This window comes from Anabas testudineus, chromosome 18 (assembly GCF_900324465.2).
Source record: "Anabas testudineus chromosome 18, fAnaTes1.2, whole genome shotgun sequence".
NCBI lineage: Eukaryota > Metazoa > Chordata > Actinopteri > Anabantiformes > Anabantidae > Anabas > Anabas testudineus.
Window position 1 is genome coordinate 23,059,665 of NC_046627.1, and position 15,936 is coordinate 23,075,600.

At 42.7% G+C, this 15,936-nt stretch overlaps 1 protein-coding gene across 4 annotated transcripts in view; it reads right to left on the minus strand.

Annotated features, from left to right (window-relative positions):
* Positions 1-654: 654 nt before the first annotated feature.
* Positions 655-15,936, minus strand: part of shroom4 (shroom family member 4) — a 74,481-nt gene continuing 59,199 nt past the window's right edge. For all 4 annotated transcript variants that reach the window (XM_026352760.1, XM_026352759.1, XM_026352761.1 and 1 more), the window contains 9 exons: positions 10,497-13,431; positions 7,843-7,904; positions 6,359-7,291; positions 5,632-6,267; positions 4,785-4,914; positions 4,560-4,661; positions 4,028-4,198; positions 3,369-3,511; positions 655-3,285 (listed from right to left, as the gene is read on the minus strand). In XM_026352760.1, coding sequence (XP_026208545.1) covers positions 3,129-3,285; positions 3,369-3,511; positions 4,028-4,198; positions 4,560-4,661; positions 4,785-4,914; positions 5,632-6,267; positions 6,359-7,291; positions 7,843-7,904; positions 10,497-13,431 — 5,269 coding nt within the window. In that variant the 3' untranslated portion in view covers positions 655-3,128. The remainder of the gene's footprint in view (positions 3,286-3,368; positions 3,512-4,027; positions 4,199-4,559; positions 4,662-4,784; positions 4,915-5,631; positions 6,268-6,358; positions 7,292-7,842; positions 7,905-10,496; positions 13,432-15,936) is intronic.

Genomic DNA, 15,936 nt, shown 5'->3' on the forward strand with positions numbered 1-15,936 from the left:
CAACACCAGTTTTTCGTAACGATCCCTGCTGTTACAGCTCCACTGAACTGATTTAAAGAACCTTCACTCAACAGGACATCATTGGTATTAATGACACAAACACTAACTCTCCTCTATTAGTTTCCTGAACCACAAGTCTCCCGTCTCCTGCAGAGGTGCTGAATGACTCTCAGCACCGCACTCATCGTCTGTCAACCTCCATTTACCCTCAGCCGTATTTACTTAACCGTCCTGCAGCATTCAAATAAATTTCAGCCCCGGACATTGAGGCGGCATTAAGAGACCACTCACCCGGCAGGGTATAAATCACAACAGCAGACGTAAAGCTAGTTTAAAATACTATTATTATTATTTATGGTACATTTTTCTCACATGAGATTTTTTGCAGATACAAAAAGAAAAAGAGCTTTTGTTCTGCATTTTACATAAAGAGTTTGAGATAAAGCAGAACTGCATGGTAAGACATGAACAGAAGAAACACACTGGTCCTACAAGCAACGTCTTCTCTCTCTGATCACGTCTATAAGCTTCCAGTTGGTTTAGATAATACAACAGTACAATGTAATATGTACAGAACAAAAAGAAATGAACAAGCATATATGGACATCTGAAATTCAGGGATGTTTGGTATTAAAACAGCAGAAAACCAAAAGCAAGTGTAAAACTGTAACTTTTAATGAACTTTAAGCAGGAAATGTGCTGCTTCTTACCAGAAGAGCTGCTGCATTATCACTTAACTTCAACAAATCAGATTCCAAGTCGCCCTCATCTCTCTTTCTGAGCTGCAGTTCTGTTTGTTTTGTTTATTAACCCAGTCAGTGCCGAACTCTGAGGAACCATACCCGTCTAGGTCGGGGACAGTGGTTAAAGCACAGGAGACGTTGGCAGGATCACAAATCTCAAGACATGGACATAAGAGCAGAATGGAGATAACAGTTAAACAGTTTAACAGGTGCGATGTAAGATGTAATGTTGGATGATGGTCTCAATGAAGGGAATTGAAAGAAAATTATTTTTATATTCCACAACTTTGGAAAACAGATACCTAAATCAGCACTGGAGCTCCAAACAACAAGCTAAGTTTCAAACGACATTTTGGGATATGTGTTGATATATTTGTTGAGGGTTACGTGAGCAGATTGATCCTCCGAAGATCAGTAATGTTACATCTAATTTGTTTAAATACATTCAAATTCAAAGTGTGAAAATGAGGAAAAAATAAACAACTAGCCTAAAACAGCTGCTTCCGTGTTAAATTAAATGACATCTCACAGTTTGTGTCTTTATGTTTTTTTGTCAGTTTTCTATGTGTTAAACAGGTGAGAGAGAGAAATTAAGTTGTAAAATGCAACTATAAAACATTTCTTATAGTTCAATGTTCTCAAATGTGAGACTTTGCTGCTTTTTATTGTCTTATATTATAACATCATGCAATATTTGGCTATTTGGGTTTGCAATGTCTGCACAAAGCAACATATTTCCCCATGTCAACAAACTGTATTGGACATTTTTCACAGTTTTTCTGTTTTATAGACCAAGTGATTAATTGATTGGTCAATAAAATAACTGGAAGATTAATTGATGGTCCAAAAAACCTGTTAGCTGCCATTGCAGGCTAGCTTTCCCCCCCAGTTTCTTAGTCTTTCTGCTAAGCTAAACTAACAGCATGTTTCGTGTGGCTTCATATTCACATACACTATGTGAAATATTGAGAGTGATACCAAACTCGCAGCAAACAAGTGAATAAACACATTTCCCAAAACCTAGTTCTTTGCGAAGGTACAGGTAAAAAAAGGCAGCTGACATAAAAAAAACAAAACAAACAAAACTGCAAACTCTGGGATCAATTCCCATCAAAATATACAGTAAACTTTGACTCTTACCGGTCGCTTCATTACCAATTCCAGTCATTTCAAAAATCTATATCAGTATATACACATGGCACACATTATAAACAAAAGTGTCTGCTGTACAGAACAGTCTAACAAGTTGGTGGTGTCTCAAACTCCACACATAAAACCTGTTACAGCCATATTACAGTAACGAGAAATACAAAGTCATATGAAGAGAATATGCTAGAGAATACAGTATACATGCTGCTGATTACAAGTGTCAGCAAGAGAAATTTAGTTAATTTCTCAGTGGCAGATAATAATGCTGCAAACGCCACAATATTGACTTAGTGTTGTTAACGGAAACACAGTTTCTTAGTATAAAGCACCAAACAAAGAGAAAAAAAGTCTCCTTCGATTCTCTGAACCAGGAGATTTTAATATAAAAGACAATGAGCAAACAATAAGCAGCGTCTCAGAGACACATTCAACAAGCAAAACTGTCTTTGGCAACTTAGTGTGATGCTGTTCGGAACAGTAGTGTTGTGTCATGAGGACACTTTTCAGGCACAAAACGTGAAGCAGAACGGCAACACAAGTCCTTACTGTGGCCTCCAAAGCAAATATATGATAAACAGATGACATCCTTCGTTGTTGTCTCTGACTTGGACAAAACGTTGTATTGTTCAGCTTCTTCTTATTCCAGTAATCCGTTCCCTTTTCCATCAGTCAATGTGCGCTCTGCTCTCAGATCTCACCTCTGGAGATTAGCTGTTGATTTGTTTCTGTGTCTTTATTTTAACGCTTTTTTTCCAGCGCTGAAGTCAAAGTCTTTTTCTTTTTTTGACACATCGGACTTGGTCTCCATCATCCAGTGCTGGAGTCAAACTTAAGGTAGGGAGTCGTTTCAGATGTTTGTGGGGTATCACACCACAGCTTTGCTGAAATAGCAGGACATTTTTGGCGCTAAATAGAAAGCTACAGCCATGAGATAGCTGAAACTGAGCTGAAAGACTCTAAGATGTCACAGTGCCCCCCCAAAAAATAACATCCATCTTGCACATAACCACCTGTAAAATGAGGAATGTGATACCTTTGCACAGAGCCATGCTAACTTTCCATACTTTGTACTAAGCTAAGCTAGTTAGCTGCTGGCTGTAGTGTCCTGCTGGATGGACAGCTGTGAGAGTGATGTCAATCTTCTCTTCTGACTCTCAGCAAGTAGGCGAATTAATGTATTTACCAAAATGTCAAACTATTCCTTCAACAAAAGTGGTCTTCATACTGATGTATTTTTTAAAATTGTCCGTATCCCATCGACATTCCTATACCCATTCCCAGTCCCAGCCCCAGACTCTCTCTCAGCCCCCTCAGCTGCTCTTCTCCCAGCCGGATCTTGTCCTCCAGCTGCCTCTGCTCCACCAGCAGGGCGGCCTTCATCTTCACAAAGTGGCTATGGACAACAAAGCAGATTCACATGTATTTCTACGTTTTATCCATTAGACCCAAAAACATGAGGGTGTATTGATATTTTACCTGTAGTCTCTGTGCTGTTCAGGCGAGAGGCAGCGGGCCAGCACACGGCTCACTGCCTGCTCTCTGCGGTCAACGTGATCCTTCAGGTCCTGAGCTTCGGACAGCTGCCTCATGAGCTGACGCTTCTTCTCCTGCAGAGGGAGCTAGAAGGCAGCATTGATGTCTTTATGAGTACATGTTTTCTTTCAAAAAGCCTCTATACATGGAACAGACTTTGATTAATTCTTTATTATTCTTTATTCTTTTAATCATCTTTCTACCCCCTTCCTGCCTTTTTCACAAATATTTCTGTTAAATGTGATCAGTTTTCAACCCAGGACACTTTCAAATCAAGAATTTCATATGCAAATGTCCAACTTTTCACTGCTCGTATACATCATTCGACTGGAATTCTGAAGATTTCTGTCCTAGTTAGTTTGGTGGCTTCAGCTCTTCATCTACATATGATTAAAAGATGTTCACTGCAGCACAGAAAGAACTGCAGTACTATATATACTATATACTAAAAGTAAATCCACTGAATGGTTACTGCCTAAAAAAATGCTGACCAATTTCATGAAAAGCCTTTTTTCCCCACTCAGACTCAGACATGTCAGTACAACACTGTACTATACAGTAGTAATATTAATCTGCATCTTGCTCCTACATCCTTTACCCACCCTCTCATCGTGCTCAGTCTCAGGGTCCAGTGTATCCAGCGTGGCCTCCACTCTCAGCAGCCTCCCAGACAGCGACAACAGCAGGCTAACCACCTTATCCAGATCGCCGATGAACATGCGGAACTTGTCAACCTCGTTGGGCTTACACACCGACACCACCATGCTCTCCACCTGACAAGAGCCGAGACACACACAGCTTGAGATGACTGAATTCAAAGAAAAAGACAAAAGTAAGGGGCGCTATACTGAGTGTTAAAGGTGTTGTTTTTTAGTTTATATATTATTTGATTTACTGCAGACAATAGAGTCAATTATGAGGGACTCAACATTCAACTGTGAAAACACAATATACTTATGGCACTCTGGCCATTTTAAATCCATCGTTGCCAATGTTGCCGTCAAGTGGTTTGCTTTAATTTCCTCCTTCACGTCCTGCATAAACACTTTAGTGAGGCACAATAGTGGCACAAGTGAAAGCCTGCCGCTGAGAAAATAAGCTCATAGGGAGTGTATAGATGAGCTGTCTCCACACCTCCTCTCCCAGCTGTGCATTGGCTCTGATGTCCTCCTGCAGCCCCCTCTGAGCCTCTCTCAGCACTCCCAGCTTCTTGCGGAGGCTCTCCATCAGCTGTTTCTGCACAACAAAAGAACAAAAAACTCAAACAATAACATTAACATGCCTAAAAAAATGAATTATAAAACACTAATTTCACTAACACTTTAAGTGTAGTAGCAAGACAGTAGCTGCCTGTGTTACCTTGTAAGTCAGCTCGTCGTCCTTGTCCTTCTCTCTGTTATCAGCAATGTCCTTCATCTGTGACAGAAGCTGAGCCTTCGCTGCCGACGTGCTGTAATAGGACGAACAGCTGGAGCTCGCGCCGGACCGCCTGAGGACGGGAGAGGCAGAGAGGCAAGAGTTTATTTTATTTATCCAGAGATAAAACACACAGGAAGAGCGATAAAACAGACACACAGTCATAAAACACAGTGAATAGTGAAGTACAATCAATTATCTGGGTTTAGTGAGAGAGAAAGAAGAAGAACAGCAAGCAGATGGAAAACATCTCAAAAAAACTAAAACTAACAAACAAAAAACTGTCAAACATTTACTAATTTCAGCTTGTAAAGTGGGATTACATCTGTATCCAACTTCTCTAAATGTAAACTGAATATTTTCACATAAAACTGCACAAAAAGTGAAGTGTCCGAAATGACGAAATGATGTTTTGCACTGGAAGACTTGCTTATTTATATTGTGATATTAATTTTATCCAAATACTTTAATACTACAAAAATAGAAGTTAATTAAAAAGCCCAAAGCACAAGCTGAATATAATTGACCTGGTCTATGTGGCAACAAATGCCCATTTGGCACCTGTGATGGCAGAAACATTATTTTTAAACTTGACAGAGAAAAGAAAATTGGCTGCAGTGCAGTGCTTTGGAAAGGTTGTGGGAAAGCGAGAATGAGCTTAGTGACAAGAACAGTTAGGTCTTGTACAAATCAAATGGTCTGTATAATTCATGCACAACACACACACGGTCACATTCCACTACTCAGAGTTAAGCCTTGTAACTCCCTCCACGCCTCCCTCTCTCGTTACCTATCCAAGCTGTCGGTGTTGGACTCCATGGCTTGGTAGGCTCCTCTCCAGCTCTCCGTGCTCGACTCTCCCTCACTACTCTGGGGGAAGAGCTCCTCCCTGGCCTCCAACTCCTCCTCCACTGAGCTGCTGTCCGCCCTCGTCCTGCCTGATGCCGATGCCTCAGAATCCGGTAAGGTGTCGATGTCTGTCTCCAGGACCGTAACTGGCAGCGCGAAGCACGGGAGCTCGCTGGTGATCGGTTCATCCTCCACGGGAAGCTCTTCCTCCTGGAAATCATCGATGTCTGTTTCCATGGGGATGTCCAGGTCTGCCTCCAGGCTGTGCGCAGAACTTGGGCTGAGGGTGGTCTCAGATTCTGTTCCTGGTTCTTGAATCGTCTGCTGCTCAACACTCTGGAAGCCTCTGTTCATACTGAGTGGTGGCTGCTGCTCTATGGCAAAGTAGGATTCAGGAGGTAAAACTCCACCAACATCTCCATTTTCTGCAGCATGAGGAAGACTTGTGTCGCTATGGGCTACGAGACTTGGAGCTCCCTCCCACTCTACTCCAGGTCTAACAATGTGCTGTTGTTTGTGATGTCTTTCTGTTATTCTGGACTGGTTGAGGCTGCAGCTGACGTCAATATCAGATAAACTGAAATGACACAAATGATCAAAATAACAATTATAAAAAAAACTAACATACAATTAAAAATAACTTCTCCGGATTTCCCTACTTGTCTCACCTGTTCACACTGCTCTCTGCTGGTGGTGGTGGAGGAGGTGGAAATGAAACCTCTGCTCTCTCCTGCTGGTCAACATACGTGTCCCTCAGGTTTCTTTCGTCCTCTCTCTGGGGTGGAGTCACTGGTCTGAAGGCCCTTCTGGAGAGCATTGGGCTGGGTGGAGCAACAGTAAAGGGATGTTCCTGAAATTGTGCCTGATTTGCATTAGAGTGGGAAAACAGGTGGTGATCCTGCATTCGAGGTTGGTTCTGACTGGACGGACCATGGGACAATGGGTGACGCTCCTGGAGCTGTGTTTGATTCTGAGCTGGTAGGTCGTGGACAAATGTGCGTTCCTGGTTTTGGGTTTGGTTGCAGCTGCAGCGAGGACAACCCTCCAACACTTCCTGCCTCTCTGGTGGAAGACTGTAGGACCTCTGCCTGGATAGTTCAGGTGATGGGAAGTATGAGGATGAGTGAGTCATATAGTGTTGCTGCGGGGGTGCGGTGGGATGTGAAGCATCAGCAGAAGAAGAAGGAGGAGAGGTGAAGAACAAGGTGTGGTGAGATGCCCGCCTGCGGTGGAATTGTTCCCACTTTGGAGGAGGTGGCCGCGGCGGAGGCGGCATCCTCTTCTTGTTTTGCCTGGCAGCGCTTGCCCGTTCTCCAGCCCTGGCACCACCTGCACTTTCCTCCACCTCGCTCAATGTCTGGCTGGTCGCCACTGAAACTGATGGCGACCAGCGGTGGCTGCTGTCGAAGCGCAGGTCATTTTCAGACATGGCTCGTCCTCGTTGTGCAAGAGGAGCTGGAGGAGGAGCAAAGGCGTATCCATTGTGGTCGTTGCTGCTGCCATCGAGTTGTCTGTGGCCCTGTTGAACCTGGTGGGGGTGGTGTTGGTACTGACTAATACTCTGTGGTGGTCTGTACTCCTGCCTCCAGCTTGGGTAGTCCCTGTGATGTGGAGACAATGAAACAGAACAAAAAAAACAATTGATGTTGTTTTACACTGAAGAAACTTTGTTTCAGTTCTCATGTAGCATTAAAGGGTCAGTTCAACATTTTGTAAAGAAACAAAAACAGTTGGAGAAAGTGGTTAAATTATAGTGAAAGATTCCCTTTTAAACTCTTTTAGTCCCAGGTCAAAAAATTAGTAGAGGCCCGTTTACATGCCATGCATGTCTTAAATGCCCCCTACATGCTAACACACAGGAATCATCATCCAACCACATGTCATTATGGTCACATTTTAAGCATGGATGATTGCCCTGCACACTTAGAGCTCATTACAGTCAAATCACAGTCAGGCATGACTGAATTCCCGTCAGTACACAGTGGGCCGACCCCACATAAAGTCTCCAGAGGCTCAGAGATAATGAGACAGAGTGTGTGTCTGCACTGCTTAAGACACACATGAGATAATCAAGTCAGAAAAAGAAGAATTACTTCATAGGACTGCATGTGTCTGTGTTTGTACTCTGTGGTGGCTAAAGGAAGTGGCTCACCTCTCAGTCAGGCTGTACTTCCTGTTGAGCTTGGTTGTGTCCTGTTGCCGGGCGTGATATGTCTGTGGAAGAGATTTAAAGCCAGTTAATAACACCAAAGGAATGAAGGAAGGCTTGGGTCTGGGGCAAAGTGTTGGTCAGCACACGTTCCCACTGATGGGAAGTGGGTGTGTTACTCCACCCTGCCATATGCTTCGATGGTGATAAGATTGAAGGGGTGGAGGTGTTTTCTTCTCAACTGGACCATTTTTTATTTCAAAAGCCTTGTTTGCAAACTAGCTTTTTATCTTTATGTCAGTCTCAAACATTATTTTAGACTTGTCTTATCTAAAGTTTAAAGGTTTGCAACCAACAACTGTTTTCAATACTTTATCAATCATCTGCTTATTACAGTATGTTGTATGCTGTAGAGTAATCATAAAGATTGCAGCATGTCGGTAAATACCAATAACATTTTATATACAGTGAAATTAGTGTAGCAAGATGGAAGTCTAACATGAAATCATGCAAGGTTCTTATCATTATGGCTCCAGCACAGGATGTGGCTGTAAAGTACAATGCAAACTGGGTTTTTACCTCACCAGTTGAACACTGAATGAACTCATTGTCCCAGGATGTAAGTTTAGTAAATAGCTGACTATCACTTGCTGTCAACTGAGATAATTAGTGACAATAAAGTCTATGTCACAAGCATTTAAACTTAAATTCACTATCTTGAAACTTGAAGGCCTTTAGGTAGGACTCTTTTTTAAAACACAAAATCTAGGAGATGTGTAATGAACCTGTAGTCCAAAAAACGAAAGGATACACCATGAAGTCAATATATTAATTTAATGACAGTTATGCATGTTTGAATTACTTTGTAGATTTAATGTAGCTAGGATGTAAAAAATAATCTAATTCAATACTCTAATCTTGCCAAAAACAATTCAGTTCAACTATTTCCTAACATTTCTGAAAACACAGCGAGACTTCTCAAATTAGAGCCCATTGACTGGCTGACCGCAAATAATAATAACATAATAGCAGCCAGTTCCATTTTTTATATTTTCACCTGTTTTTCATCTTATTTCATGGCTCTTGCCAAATCACACACACTCACTAGAACATAAAAGCACAAACCTTTAATGAAGGAACCTAAACTCTCCATGTCATTTAAAATTGGATCATGCATGTCTGTGTTTACATGTACACCTTGAAATGTGTGTTTCTCATCCCATGAGAGCATTTTAATGTGTGTGTCCCTCTGAAGAAGTTCTTATCACAGTCTGCATCCAACACATCTGTTACTGTTAAAGATGTTGGACGTTGTCAGTGGCACATATGAAACAAGAATTCAATGCATGGGGTTATCGCCGAGGCATCAAACAACCTTTCATTTTAAAAAGTAGCCCAGTGCGGAGAAGCTGGGGTTCAAGGTTCCTCTGAGGTCCCAGCACAGCACAAACCGCACAAAAGCAACAAAACGGTGTCAGCTTAAACCGAATATCTGCTGAAAGCGCGTTTAGTCCAAAACAAATGTCAGTTTGGCTTTGCTCAGTGCTAAATGACAATGTTTCTAATATGTTGAAGTTCACAAAAGTTTCAAAGGTTCACATGAGGGACTGCACCCCCTGCCAAGTCACTCAAATCTATTTGTGGTAAAGATGTAACCCAATGCGGCTATTATCGCTGACACAAGTGTCCGCTGATGTTGCTTCACCTCCTTCAGTTCCATGAACTGTTTCAATGAGCTGCTGAATTTTCAATGAGCTTTTCAGACTTTAACCACATGGTTCAACTTAAAACCAACAGTTCAACCATGGAGTACTTGGACCGAGTTGCTACTTTGCTCTGACATCCAAGTGTGGCCACTCGATCCTTTTCTGGTGCTGGTTTAAAGAACCAAGATAGCTTTCAGTCTCCAGTGGTCAATTCAGTTCAGCGCAAAACCACAGTCGGATTTCAGTGAGCTGCAAAGTTTATCTTTCTAAAATGGCGTTGCTTGGTTTCAGTGCTGGGACACAGGCAGTTATTTAGCGTAGAAAGCCTGCTGCTGGAAATGAGTTTCGAGGCCAACAGATTTGTAAACATAACCGTCAATAGATGCAATTACAGCCACAAACGTGCTCACTGCATTGCTCACTGTTAATCCTTGAGCTGTAACAATTCTGAAACCAGGATACAAAGCTCCACAGTCTCACATCATGATTTCAGAAAACAGAACCGTGATGTGTCCCCTACCCCAATCTGCTGCCTCCACTGCAGGTGCAGTCTGTTGAGCTCCCATGACGTTAGTAATTTCACATTTCATTTCAAGTGTATTTGTAGGTAAATGCATGTTAGCGTTTTCATTTCAGGCAGCGTTGTCTTTTATTTTCGTTCAGATATGGTGAAGATTTGTTTGTTTCCTAGTCTTTGTTTCCTTTCAGCCTGAATAGCACTGTCCAATATTTCACCTCACTCTTTCAGGCCACACTTCCATCTCTGTCTCTTTGGTCTAGAAAACTGAAAGTAAACTTTATAATCCAGATCCCAGGACAACAGACTCGTACTGAGAGCTAACCAGACTCCTGACTCCTTTTTGAACCTTTTACACTCATAACGTCTTTCATCAGTGATGACAGCAATGTTTGCGTGATTGTAGATGTGACTTTAAGTGAGAACAGTCTTACCTCTGTAGGTGTGTAGCTCCTCACTGTGTATCCCTGGTGCAGAGGTTGCTGGTTCTCTGGAGGGCGAGAGGTCATGCTAACTGGATGAAAAGCTGATCGTGGGACTTGATTGTGGGCTTGGCTATGGGAGAACACCTGAAGCTTAGGCTGGAAGTGCTGAAAATGGTCGATGTGTTGGAAGTCTTGATGCCTCTCGTTGGTGGCCGAATTGTTGTAAAACTCCTGATGTGAGATGAGCTGAGTATCTTCTTCCCTCTCCTTTTCTCGTTCTCTCTCAAGCTCTTTCTCTCTTTCATTTTGGAGTCTTTCATTCTCTCTGGCCATCTCCATCTCCTTTTCTCTCTCCAACTCATGCTCCCTCTCTCTTTCCCACAGTCTCACCTGCTCCTCTCGTTCCCTCTCCCGCTGAATCTCCCTTAGCTTTGCCCTCTCCATTTCTAATTCTCTCTCCTGTCTTTCTTTCTCCTGTTGCCTCTCCCTATCTCTCAACCGTTCTTCCCACTCCTCCCTCTCCCTCGCTTGATCCCGCTCCTTCTCTTTCTGCCTTTCCCTGCTGGTACTCACAGACTGCCTCCTGGCCTCCATAGTGTTTGAACACAGGGAGCTCTCCTGCTGAAGTCCCCCCTGGTAGGAGTACCTCCTCTGGGTTGGATACAGACCAAGTTCTCCTCCCTGTTCAGGATGGTTAGGGGGGTTATTTTGTCTTTGATTTGACTGACTGTAGATATTTGACCCAGATATGCCCCTGCTTGTCTGCTCAAAAAACTTCATTCTATCTGCAAATGGAAGGATATCAGACTCCTCCCTGCGAGAACCTGAAGAGGAGCGACTGTAGGACGAGGTGGATGCGGACGTGAAGGCACAAACCCCATGTCGTGACCCTGTCACACCTAACGCCTTCTCACCCACAGCTCCACATTTTCTGTCTGGTTCAGGTTCTGGTTGAAGTTTATGCTCAGGAGTCCAACGCCAGCGGCGGGCTTTGCCAGCAGGGGCTGGCTCCTCCACCACTCGAATGCCAACACCAAAACTGGGCATACCTGGGTCCAGAATCTGAACAGACCTGGATGGGATGTTGTTTTGAGTGTAGGTTGTTGACTGAGCCTGAATCTGCACAACACTATGGTTTGATTCATTTGGAGTGCCACTTATTTTCTCAACAGGTGCTGTGGTCCTGACATCTTGGGCACAGGCAGGCGAGGCAACTGCAACTTTGGTATGCCTTTCTTGGGCAGGCAGATCTGGATCTGCTTCCTCCTCATGGAGGTCTGGACCCTCCTCCTCCTGGACAGTTTCCCCACTACAGAGCAAACCCCCTGGGCCCCGGCTCCTCTGGAGCTGGGCCTTTTTCCTCTGGATCTCATTGCGGAGGTTGGTAGCAAACCGTTCACTGCGACGACGGTTCCGTCTGTGGTTTCTCGATGCATTTGACTTCTTCAGTGATGTCTCTCCATCTACATTCTCCTCTTTTTTGTCTCCACTACTTCCTCCGTCCACTGATCTCTGCTCCTCTAGTAACGTGTCCATACTGGCAGCTGAACTGAGAGGCTCAAATTCTCTCTCAAGTATATGGTCAGAGATCGACGTTTCCTGGCTCGATGATGCACTGGGGTCACCTGGTACACTCACAGAACGACCCCAGGGGTGGTGTTGGTGAACTGGGGAGAGGGACCCACCATTTACACCTATTGCTTCGGGCCTCTCATTCAAATGTCCATCATCACCATCTCCTTCCAAGAACACAGATCCCGGGGTTGAGCAACGGCTCCCTCCCCATTTATTTGATGACGCATGGAAGAGGTCCTGAGAAGTTGGCTGGAGAGACAAATGGGAATGCTGGCTGCTACAAGAGGACAAGGAGGGACGAGGTGGGTTTAATGGATCATAAGACTCCAATGAAGTGCTTTTATCATCAAACTGTAATAACTGCATTTGTGTAGCAAGCAGTTTCTCAGGAGCACTGTGCCGGTGTAGTGATGTACAGGATTGCTTGATCTTGGAGTGTATATGAGACTGCCCTAGAACTTCCATGGAGGCTTCTGCAGATATGGAGCCAGGATGACAGGAGTTGATGGGGACTAGGGAGGCTGTCACTGTGTCAGAGAAATGATCGGGGGTGGTCTCTGAAATGTGGTCTGTATTAGTATTAGTGTCATATGTGATGTGTCTAATATCTTTAGGCTGTCTTTGGATATAGTGCGAGTCTAAGGTATCACCTTTGAAATTCCCAGTTTTGTCACCATCTTTTGGTGGAGGGAAGCCATTGTGAATTCCTGATTCAACATTCACAGATGACTTGTTTTCGCTGCAGTAAGAAGAAACACTGAAAATTCCAACAGGAGCAGAAGAGCAACGTTTGTTTGCAACATTAGAGCGACCCCGAGTTGCCCTAAAACTATCCTTCCTGGTTGGAGGCTGAGGAGGGTTCAACTTCCTCTCTGATCCTGCTTCTCCATTTCTTACAGTCTCAAAGTCTCCCGCCCTCTGCTCCTTTTCATAACAGCAGGAGGAAGGCCTCTCTTTTACCTCAACAGGCTTTGGTCTCGGCCTGGTCAGTGACCTGGACTTGTGTATAATGGCCTGTGCCTCATCCAGGGCCTCGCCTGATGAACTCCCTATGGTTGAGGCTTCACCTCCAGGGTAGTCTCGACAAGCTGGCCCCAGGCTCTGCAGGAGGTTATCCATGGAGCAGGACTCACCGGGCCTTAGTGGCACTGTTGCGTAGTCGGATGTGTTTGAGCTGGCAGAGAAAGAGCTGTATGCAGAGTCTCTTTTGTTGTTGAAGAGGGTGGGGTCGACAGGTGAATTATGGGAGTCGGAGTATGGCTGTGTGACGGGTGTCGGTGTGTCCAAGCTCTCCATGGAGCCAAGGGAACTGCTTCGGTCAGTGGCGGAGTAAGGTCTGGACAGCTGCCCCCACTGCATGGACAAGTCGCTACAGAGAGACAGAGACACAGAAGATCAGATTAAATGTTTCAAAGGCAGACATCAATGATCCCTTTGGGAGATTTTTTGTCAGACAAAATAAACAAGTCAAACAAGAGTTGTTTCTGGCTATTTGTCATCTTTCTCTGACATTTTATAGTCTGTTAATTGAAAAATCATAACTATCGTGACAACACTGTAAAAAAAAAATAATAATAAAAAAAGAAAAAGAGAAACTATGATACTTGCTAAAGTCCCCTAAACTAAATTCATGTGTTTTTTTTTAGAAGCAGTATTTTACTCTTTGAGTGACAAAACAGTTAACGCTTTTTAAAACTACATATGTACAATAATTTATGTTTCATTTTCAGCTGCAATTTTCCCTTGAGACAAAAAGCAGAGTATACATCTTGAATACAAAGTTTGAACTGTACAGCTGGGGAATCTGTTTTCCATCAGTCATGAGCTGAAGATCTACGGCAGCCCCATGTGTTTTTAAAGACCCTGTGAGGAACCCTCTTTAGGCGGTAAGGGATTTCCTCCTCATCAAGTTCCACTGCCTGGAGTCAAGATCTCTGAGTCATCCCTTAATTCCTTTGATGCTCCCCTTTTCTTTTCTTCTGCCTGAAGATTCCTCCTGTCCCATCTTCTTTACATCAAATCCTGATTTATTCCAAAAAGACAGCTGTTTTTAGCAAACCAGTTGAAACTTACTTACTGAAACAGATTTAGTGCATTTACAGGCACTCAAGTAACCAGGTTACAGTCAGGTTTCCAGAGAAAGCTGATTTCTTAAGTGTCATGTAAACGGGAGACTTGGTTAATGTAATTAGGGTAGCTGGTTAGAGAAACCTGATTTCCGGAAGTAGATTTATTCCTAAGAATTCCAGTTACTCTTTACAGGAGTGCATGTGCATAACAAAGGTTGCCAACACTCACCACTCTACTACTATCGGTGCGGCTGAATGAAAAGAGAGAATATTACACGGAGTGATGCTGCATCGTTTTTAAGTCCACCCAAAATCCAACTAAAACTGAAACCAACACAAAGTTCCCCATAGACATCTAAAAAAGCCACTGGGCATTTCTTTAATTCGGACAGTTTGTGCTGTAAAGAGGAGCATGTGACTGTCTGTCGCTGTCTGTGTCACCGCACTGTCAGTCACCTCCCCCAACCCACATAACAATAAAATTTTAAATAAAAAAAAGGACAACAGATGACTTTGAGACTGTCTACATTGAGCTAAAATCTGTGGTCCACACAGGGAAGCGGAGAAGATTTCTCTTTTGCTGCATGTTTACTTGGATTTCCAGTAACCAGTAAACCTTTTTGAGTGCATGTAATTTGTTTATTTTCACTGGATATGTAGGTTGATCTTTGCATTAATTACACATTTGTACTTGAAAAGAAAAATACAGTACTTCTCAAGAGAACAACTTAAAAATGGTAGCAATATACTGGCTAACAATACACAAGGGAGTAGGGGAACCTGGAGCTCTTGTGCTTTATTTAAATTTGATCTATAAAAGCTCTAACAAAAATCTGCAGACATTTTACTGTTGTATTTCTATTACTTTTTCCTATAAAGAAGAAAGAGTGGTCACTCACCCTTTGTATTCCTTTGCTGCCTTATTCAAGCATCAGGGAAAGTTGCCAAAGAGACAGAAGAGGGGTTTTTACAGATGATATACATTTCTAAAGAGCTTTGAGACAACCATGGAGAAACAACCAGCAGATTATCTCCAGGCTATTTCTGTGGTATTTATGGTTAACAACTCATTCAAAGACCAAAAAAATAATGTGTTTTGCTTTTCTTGTAAAGGATATCACCACAAAATTCATGAAGCTCTTTAAAGGAGCATGCTGTACTTTTACATGTTTTATCCTATTTACTACAAATCATGTCCGCTTTAATCTCACATCTATTTGGCAAACAATGGTTTTGTGTTTTAGAGATAAGTTTATTCATCTCGTAGCAACCGACTAATATTAAACCTTGAGTTATGAACCCCTGTGTCAAAATGCAGATATACAGTACAACTTTTATTATTTTAGTTTATACTGTCCTAACATTAAAAATCTTCCTAAATACTCTAGGCTTTATCACTGTCACTTTATCACACATGAAAAGCCTGAGGTCATATATTAGTACTGGAGTACTAAGCAAATAAAACTGCCATGTAATCTATTATGTGTACTACAGTTAACAGGAGCATAAAGGGAGCTTATACAATGCACAAGAGGCAAGACATAGAGTACAGAGGTAAGCAACGATTAGTCAATTAATTTAAAAACTAAATAAATCTAACTATTTTGATTATCAGTGGTTAATTTAAATCATTCCTTTAACAGCATTTACTTTACGTATGAAATAGTCTGAAAACCCTACTCATTTCAAAACGAAAGCATTTTCAGGATGGTTCCAGTGGGACTCTGACTAACAAGGGAAAAAAAGTTTCATTATCTGTATGAGAAAATCGTGTTTAAAGGAAGTGGGCCATGAATGAAAAAGGA